This window comes from Wolffia australiana, chromosome 10 (assembly GCF_029677425.1).
Source record: "Wolffia australiana isolate 7733 chromosome 10, ASM2967742v1".
In the NCBI taxonomy this organism is placed as follows: domain Eukaryota; kingdom Viridiplantae; phylum Streptophyta; class Magnoliopsida; order Alismatales; family Araceae; genus Wolffia; species Wolffia australiana.
The window spans coordinates 3917409-3926954 of record NC_135844.1 but is presented as its reverse complement, the minus strand read 5'-3'; the positions used below and the strand labels follow the sequence as shown (position 1 = coordinate 3926954).

Here is a 9546-nt window from a genome sequence, read left to right as displayed (position 1 = left end):
CGTCCCGTTCGCCTCCCCAAACTTTAGGAGCGTGCTGTGAGAAATGGAGGACGATTGACGAATGACGATTAAGGACTGAAGTGACGGGACTGAACAACCATCCCATCATCTGTCCACATTTAGTCATCGTCACCATTCCGCCATCTATCCCCTTCAGTCATTTCTCAATCACATATATAGTTCCAGATTGTCTGGACATCCAGATTCAAAGCAGGGACGAAGGACGGGCCGATTTCCCGTCCGACGGTACAAAAACCATCCCGTCCAGTTCTCCTGGGATGAATTTTTGTCCCGTCTGGGGAAAAAACTGTCCTGTCCCTCGTCCCGTACGAAAAAAAACCCGTTTTATATTTTTAATATATTAATATAGATTTTTCTTAGGGAAATACGAAGGAGAGAGAAAGCAAAGGGACATATGTACAATTATTTCTGCGCGGCGTCAGTTGACACGCGCATAAAAATACAGGGACTTTGATGCAAATTGTCATAGCTAGGCCACATGGCTACATCTCAACCGTCAGATGTGAATCCGGCGGTTTTTCGTCCAGATTCGTCCGTCCATCGTCGGAGACCTCCGGACGGATGGTTTTCCGTCCCACAGGATGAAAACCGTTCCTTCCGGTGGTCCCCGGGATGAATTTTCGTCCCAAATTTTGTCCAAACCCTTGGACGGGACGATTATTTCGTCCCGGCATGAAACAATCGTCCCGTCCGCGTCCCTGCACTATAATCACAACAATTCTCGCTCTCTTTCCCTCTCGCTCTCTCTCACTCTTTACCCACGCACATATCCACCATTGCCGTCGTCGTCGTAGCTGGCGCTCGCTTCCATGATCTCTCTCTTTCCATCACCTCGCGCTTTCACTCTCCGTCATCCGTCATCTCGGACGGATGAGTGAAGAGTAATGCTGGACTTGATTTCGTCCAGTCATCCGTCCACCTGTTGGAAAGACGACGGATGACAACTTGGGACGGTCCGTCATCCGTCATCGTCATCTAATCCTACCTACTATTTAGCTTGCTCCAGCGAAGTAGGAGCGTCTGTTCTTCACGCGGTAAGATATTGGGTGATGAAGGCGGTAGAGGGAGCAGCGCAGCAGTCAATCTTGGAGCATTTAAGGAGAGAAAATGGCCGATGATGATGAATAAAGTTTGAAATTTTGGCGATGGAGGAGTTTTTCTCTTGATTCGCCTCTTCCAGAGCTACATTTTGAGCTGGTTTTTACGTTTTTTCCTTCATTTCTCGGCGTTTCCGGGAACTTAAGCTTGTTTATTCTTCGGAGATGGAAGAGATTGAAGAGGTAGAAGAGAGGGCCGAAGCGCCTCCCCCGAAGAGTGGATCTGACGGATGTGTGAATAATGGGGGTTTGCTTGATGAAGAAGATGATGACGATGATGATGGTGATGAAGCGGATCAAGAAAAGGGGAAGATTTCGGAAGAAGAGGACGATTCTGATCCTGGGGAGAAGCTCAATCTTGGCCCGCAGTTCACTCTCAAGCAACAGTTTGAGAAAGACAAGGCATGGCTTTCTCTGTTATTGGCCCTCGATTTATCCTCTTAGTTTTTGTGAATTTTCTTAGATTATACATCTTGTTATGGATTCAGGAAGATGAGAGCTTGAGGAAGTGGAAAGAGCAGCTTCTGGGTAACGTGGACCTGGATTCCATCGGAGGTGATCATCCCTTCTTTAACTCAAAGTTTTTATTCTAATATTCATATTTTCGTGGCCACTTCTGTTTGTTGAATTCATGTTTATTAATCTCTGATTTAATAATTTTTCCACAATCCCTCATATAATCACGATTTTTTTTTTCGCTGCCATTTCTGTCTGTATATTATTATCACTGATCTCTGATTTAATTTTATTTTTACAAACCCTCCGACTCTCATTCATATATTTTTCATAGTTATTCAATTTATATTCCATATTCATGACCATTTCCTTTTATACATTATCATCATTAATCTGTGATTCAACACAATTTTCAATTATGAATTCAGAGTGTTTAGGACCCGAGGACAAGATAGAGAGCCTCTCGATCGTTCATATATTTTTCATATTTATTCAATTTATATTCCATATTCATTACGATTTCCGTTTATGCATTATCATCGTTAATCTGTGATTCAACACAATTTGTCTTTCAATTATGAATTGAGAGCGTTCGGAACCCGAGGTCAAGATAGAGAGCCTCTCGATCGTTCATATATTTTTCATAATTATTTAATTTATATTCATTGCTTATGGCCATTTCCGTTTGTATATTATTATCTTTTTCAAAAGAAAAATGATTCAACATAATTTCCAATGATAAATCCAGAGCATTCGGAACCTGAGGTCCAGATAGAGAGCCTCTCGATCGTTCATATACTTTTCATAGTTATTTAATTTAAATTCATTGCTTATGGTCATTTCCGTTTGTATATTATTATCTTTTATCTATGATTCGACATAATTTCCAATGATGAATTCAGAGCATTCGGAACCTGAGGTCCAGATAGAGAGCCTCTCGATCGTTCGTATATTTTTCATAGTTATTTAATTTATATTCATTGCTTATGGCCATTTCCGTTTGTATATTATTATCTTTTTCAAAAGAAAAATGATTCAACATAATTTCCAATGATAAATCCAGAGCATTCGGAACCTGAGGTCCAGATAGAGAGCCTCTCGATCGTTCTTATATTTTTCATAGTTATTTAATTTAAATTCATTGCTTATGGTCATTTCCGTTTGTATATTATTATCTTTTATCTATGATTCGACATAATTTCCAATGATGAATTCAGAGCATTCGGAACCTGAGGTCCAGATAGAGAGCCTCTCGATCGTTCGTATATTTTTCATAGTTATTTAATTTATATTCATTGCTTATGGCCATTTCCGTTTGTATATTATTATCTTTTTCAAAAGAAAAATGATTCAACATAATTTCTAATGATAAATCCAGAGCATTCGGAACCTGAGGTCCAGATAGAGAGCCTCTCGATCGTTCTTATATTTTTCATAGTTATGTAATTTAAATTCATTGCTTATGGTCATTTCCGTTTGTATACTGTTATTATTTATCTATGATTCAACATAATTTCCAATGATGAATTCAGAGCATTCGGAACCTGAGGTCCAGATAGGGAGCCTCTCGATCGGTCATATATTTTTCATAGTTATTTTATTTGTATTCATTGCTTATGGCCATTTCCGTTTGTATATTATTATCATTTATCTATGATTTAACATAATTTCCAATGATGAATTCAGAGCATTTGGAACCTGAGGTCAAGATCGAAAGCCTCTCGATCATATCCCCTGGTAGACCGGACCTTGTTCTTTCTCCCTCTCTAGCCCAAAACTCCAAAACTCCATGGTTTACCTTGAAAGAAGGCAGCCAGTACAAGCTCAAATTTGCATTCTCAGTCAGAAATAACATCGTTGCTGGGCTCACATATTCAAACACTGTTTGGAAAGCTGGATTGAGAGGTAAGAGAATTATATATTCAATTGATTTATTAGATTTATTTGCTTATTTTTGTGTAAAAATGTGAATTTTCTTTCAGTGGATAGCATGAAAGAAATGTTTGGAACCTTCAGCCCCCGGGTAGAACCGTATGAGTGTGAAATGCAGGAAGAGCGAACGCCCTCTGGGATTTTTGCTAGAGGCTCGTACTCAGCCAGATCCAGGGTAAGCATGTAGACAAATAAAATTAGGAAAATTACTAATTTTAGATTTTGAATTATGAATTATTATTTATTTGTTCACTAGTTGGCATATCGGCGTAAAAGTTAGGTCCAAACTTATGAATTGGATGGAAGTAAAATACTTTTGAGTATTCTTATTTGCAGGTTTTTGTTTAGAAACCAGTAGAATATCAATCATCTCGTCTTTTTTCTCCAGTTCATCGACGACGATGGGAAGTGCCACGTGGAGATCAATTACAGTTTTGACATCAAGAAAGAATGGGCACTGACGACGAGTTCTCAGGTGATTTAATCTAGTTCAACTTCAGCCTTTTCTTTCTCTTAGGCCACTAATTATGAAGGCGAAGCGCAAAGAACTTGGTCTTTTAATATGTGATTCTCTTGTGCTGATTTGGTAGTGGGCCTTCTTTGAATGTGTAAACACCAAATTTCAATGTAGTATTATTACGAAGTCTCTCTCTCTCTCTCTCTCTCTCTCTCTCTCTCTTTCTCTCTTCCCTCCCCATTTAAAATAGAGAGAGAAACAAGTATTTTTTATCTTTTATAGGCTAATCCTGGGTCCAGTCTTTAATGCAGGTTCCTTTCACTCAGTATTCTCAATCAGAAGCCTTAAATAAATAATCACTGCGTTTAACCAGACATCAAGTAGTCACTTCATGACTATTATGGTATCACACAATTTTATATCTAGTGGTCATCCAATGTCATAAAACTGTGACATAAGGAATAGTCCATGTGTTTTGAAACAGAAAAAATGTGTTATTTTTTTATTTTTTAAAATAAAATTGATCATGATTGATCCAACCAATCGATTTGATGAATAAAAACTGACCTATCAAGAATGTTAGAAAGTGATCTGACCGGAAATTTCGATTGATTGTACACCTAATGCCAGTTCATTTGCACTTGGTCTCAAGTCTGTAGCTTTAAATGTTTGGGATGCAAATGTTAAGTATAATGTTTTAAAAATATTTTCTCTCTCTATCCACTTTTTTGGCATGCTTTCCGTGTTGGCTGGATAAAGGATGGAGATTCTTCAAGTAAAAATTGTGACAGAGAACTATTATAGTATTCGTCGAATGAGAAAAAATCTCTGGGCCATGATACCTATAGATTCCCAAATAAGTTCATTTTAGTTAGAAGGCACTATCAAGTAAATTCTCTACGTGTCATTAAAATATATAAAAAAACATTAACACATATGGTAATACACATTAAATCCTGATATATATATATATATATAATGATGTAGTTTCATGATATAAATATTTTTTATCATGTAACTCTCTATATTATCAACTGATGTTATTATCAAGATTACATCGAACATAAATTCCATGCATGTTAGGAATTCCCGAACTCTTTTTATCTCGAGACGACTGGAAAAGGGAAAAATCAGAAAATAGAAAAGGATTTAAATAAATTCCCTAAACAGGATAATAGGCTAATGAATCTCCAAAAGTATTATTATCCACAATATATCCAACTTAACTCTAGGGTAAAAGTCCTTGTCCTTAAAATAAAATTTCACAATTGATCTTCTAGTGTGATAGATATTTTGTAAATTTTATGGAAAAGTGAATGATTAATCCTATGCATAATTCAGAAATTCAGTGAAATGGGGCAGTAAATTATATTCTACTCCAGAGTGCAATGATTATTACTTCATTAGGGTGCCAAATGAGGCATAAAAGATGAAATGGTTTATTTTATCAGTAGAACATATTTTTTCACTAAATAGTTTATTATATCACTAAATATGTAAAAGCTCCTCCTTAATATGTTTCACTGTATAAGTAAAACTTGTCACAAAAATCTTATTGTGAAAGAAGATTTCACTAAAATCATACAATCTTGCGATGAGAGAAAAAAAACAAGACAAAACATGCGATCACATCGTCTTGCATAGAATCAGATATCTAGCCTGTTTGTTTTGAGTCTGAGGTCGGAGGACATATGCATGACCAACCCACAGAGACAATGAAGTCTTGATCCACACCAATTTATACACCATCACAATCATAGATCCCCTTATACAACTAACGGTTTTTAAAATAAAATTTCCCCGTGCATTTCTATATATATTCAGTTACCCAATAATATTTTTTATTGTGTATCTCTAGGTTAGACGTTGGGGTTTGAATCAAATCGATCAAATCTCTGACAGGCAAGCCGAGCAATCAAATAGAAGTTACTTCGATCTGATCAAAATACTCAATTGATCCCTTCTTGCTTTTGAGATCAATTTAGAAGATCGATAAAAAAAAGCATAAAAAATTGGGAATTGATTGTATGCTTGTTCATGTTGGGTTCTAGAGGCCTAGATCTGGATGAATAGAACAAAACAATGCGCAGCGAAAGACTTTTGCGAATCGAACGACATAGACAAAAACCATCAAAACGAAGTACCTTTGAACGAATCTCATTCGTGATTTCTTCAATCCCGGAGCGAGACAAGTCGATCTACTCAAGTGTGCAGCCTCTAGACGTATCCACGCGGTCATCGGCACGTCGGATCTCCTCCTTCTCGTTGACGAGCCCCGTTCTTTCTCCGTCGGCGTCGTTACGTTGTCCCGATCACATCAGGGATGGAGAGGGGGTGTGGGAAGAGTGGAGAAGAAGGGGAAAGGCCCCTGAACAATTCTGGCCTGGGTGAATTTCGTTCAGGGCCTTCCCCTATTTATACTAAGTGGGTATTTTTCATAAAAACCGCCAAAACTTAAGTATATCTTTCAACGTCCATTTGCGTGTGACCCTCTAGGCCCATGTATCAGTCTAGTTAACGACTCTAGTGGCCCAATAACCTTTATTGGCCTTCCAAATTAATTAACTATATCATCATATAGATTAATCAATGTCGGATCGATTTAACCCTATCGATAGGTCGAGACTCCGACACGTGGGGTGCCAAGCTACACCTCGCGTCCTAGAAGATACAAAGGAGTGTGTATCGACTCACTCATGGAACATGTTCATCATCAGTTACCGTGTATGTATAATCCCTCATCTACTTGACGCTCCTTGGACGATTTAGGGTATGGGCAACTGTCAAACCCTAATCGATCATCCAAGTTAGTACTAATGCATTTGAAAATCATCGGCGAACTCTTCTCCGATATTTCACTGCCTTGGCCAAGGACTTCGTTGCATCGTCTTCCTTGAGTTGTCACCTCTTATACCGAGGGTAGACGATCCCATCTTGACCACTCAATCGCCTTCGTGTACTTCTTAATGCACCCGAACTAAGACCGTTTAGAATCCCATGATTAGAGACTCGTCGGCCATAGCCAAAGTACAACCGTCCGTCCACAAGACGTCTTTGGTGTCTCAGGTCTAAGGACCACTTACACAACCGTGATGTGAGTCAACCTGATTGACAGTTTGGTATAATACCATCCAGGGAATCGTACGGATCAATTCAGTGAACTCTTTCCACTAAAGAGCACCCACTATCTATCCTTAGTGTCGCCACACTAATGGCTACGGGACCGACCATACTCATCATATGAGTGAGGCTAGATAGTGCTATTCTATCCGGATACTTCGATGTCCTTCTTGCGTATCCTTCAAATAGGAATGTTTAGAACACATGCTTAAAGACTAGTGATCTCCGTATTATGATCTCATCATAATTCACTAAGTCCAATCATGTATTCATGGACTTCATTATATGCATCACACGTGCACTATAATGAATATGTTCTATTAATGAACATGGAACGAGATGTGAAATGTATGATTGGCTAGCCGGCCACATATATTTCCATCAGTTCAAACTTTCCAAAAAAATTCAATTAGTCTGAAAGAAATAATACGTTCTTAAGAATGTTTTTGAACCTACATATTAATATATTTAAAATTTTTAGGAAAACTGTATATGATTCTGAAATTTGATCCTTTTTATGTCATTTTCTAGTATGTAACAAATTTTTCATAACTCTCATGGTTTTTCTGAACTATCCGAGAATCTCGGTAACTGTAAGTCAATCTTTTTGATATTTTTTTGAAATATTCCTGAAGAAGTATTCTTTATCTTATTATGAAAGGAAAATTTAATTTTTAAAAATAATAATTAATTTAAAATATTAGTGGTTGAAAAATATTGATTAAAAAATTAATACTATTTGAAAAATTGAAAACATGTCTTTTTGATTGATTAGAAATAATATAATATTGATTAACCAATAATATTTTGGGTTAAGCCAAAAGGTTTTGGATTTTTAAAATATTTTAAGTTACATATTCATTAATCTTTCCACTAGATACTCCATGAGAGTTAATATATCCCCGATTCCAAAAAAAAAAGAATTTAGTTTCACCAAACGCTTTTAGTATGTCGTTATTCTGAAACAATATATAAATTTTCAACTATTGATGCATTTTTTTTCAAAGATGAGTTATTTCTTACAAATTTAAACGTTATAAATGCTCATGGATAGAAATCATTCGACAGTCATTTGCATCAAGTACGAAGCATAATTTGGATAGTAAAATTTTGGCCTTTTATTCCTTTCATAAATAAAAACCTAAACTCTATGGACACAGCACAAAGTTAAAATATCACAAAGGGAACCTTCTCTTCTAAGATGGATTTTTTAAGGAATTGGGATTTAATTATTTAGTTTTGTAATGAAATGTGAATATAATAGAAGTGGAAAATATCCTTATCAGGGAAATGATGAATGTTACCCTTGGGGGAATAGGGTCATGACTCTAATTTCTATTTTATTTTAATTAATTTGAATAGATAATATGCTTGGGGAGAAGAAAGCAATGTACATTCATCAACAGAGGAAAATAAATAGTCAAATAATATGGACTCGTTTAGAGTTTTGATAACTTTTGTGCGAATGGAAATTATTATATCAAATTATTCTAGAATCTAAAATTGTTGTGCTTAGCCAATCTCCTGCTCTGTCTTTCTCATAAATCTGGACCTTCATATTACCTTTTAACAAGGGAACCACAAATAATTATTTTAAAGTTACTTTAAATTAAATTTTTCTTGAAGTTGCATGTTTTCTTGAGATAAGCCAGCTGATGGCTAAAACTTTTTAGGGCCTAGTTAAATTATTAAATCAACAATTTATGTCATTTACCAATGGATGTCACACAGATTCGTAAACAATTGATGCCTTTTGGTGGCAGTGAAAATTAGTTGATTAAAATCTCCATTCAAAAGTTTTTGGGATGTCTTCATCTTGCTAGGTCACCTTATTGACCCTCAAAAAGTAAGACCTTTCTAGGTTAACTTTATTATTGCCTTTTAATCTCTTCTAGTTGGCACAAGACCCATGGACTATCTATTCCCAAAGTATACATTTTACCTACACTCACATGCAAGTATGCGAGGACATCAGAGCACAACACGGAAATAACGAAAGGTTTAACTTGAAAATAATAATAGAACATTATGAACACCTTAGGAAAATTCATGGTATCAACCTGGGTAATGATGGTATCAACCTTAGGAAGTATTTTCACAAAAATGGAGGGGTGTCCTCATGTTGATGACACAACTGATTTATTATGATAGGACAAAACAAGGCACTACTGTGTCAAAAATATTATTTTCCCTGATGACAGTATTTTGGCCATTGCTCATCTCAATGATTCACAAAAATATGAAAATATTTATTCTTCTCCGGCTTTTGAGGAACTTCATCTCCCATAACCGATAAAGATTTGCTACCCTTGATCGCTGGGAGAGAGCTACGTAAAATCCTACAAGAAAAGATGGAAAGCGTTAGAAGGAACTCAAAACTAAGGGCAGGATAATGCTAAAGACAGAAAAAAAATCAGTTTCTATGAATAATAATTTTGAAGAACAAATAATATTTTAAAATAA

General features: G+C 36.3%; 1 protein-coding gene across 1 annotated transcript; it reads left to right on the top strand.

Annotated features, from left to right (window-relative positions):
* The first annotated feature begins 1037 nt into the window (after window positions 1–1037).
* LOC144708681 (rho GDP-dissociation inhibitor 1-like) lies at window positions 1038–4152 on the top strand. Its single transcript, XM_078582099.1, has 5 exons — window positions 1038–1520; window positions 1607–1673; window positions 3261–3479; window positions 3557–3681; window positions 3895–4152. The coding sequence occupies exons 1-5, from the start codon at window positions 1284–1286 to the stop codon at window positions 3988–3990; spliced, it is 744 nt and encodes a 247-aa protein (XP_078438225.1). The 5' UTR covers window positions 1038–1283; the 3' UTR covers window positions 3991–4152.
* The last annotated feature ends 5394 nt before the right edge of the window (window positions 4153–9546 follow it).

Bases quoted from the DNA above. Each gene is read 5' to 3' on its own strand.
- LOC144708681 (XM_078582099.1), top strand. From the start codon at position 1,284: ATGGAAGAGATTGAAGAGGTAGAAGAGAGGGCCGAAGCGCCTCCCCCG. The intron at 3,480-3,556 runs GTAAGAGAATTA...ATTTTCTTTCAG, and splicing joins TTGGAAAGCTGGATTGAGAG to TGGATAGCATGAAAGAAATG. The intron at 3,682-3,894 runs GTAAGCATGTAG...TTTTTTCTCCAG, and splicing joins CGTACTCAGCCAGATCCAGG to TTCATCGACGACGATGGGAA.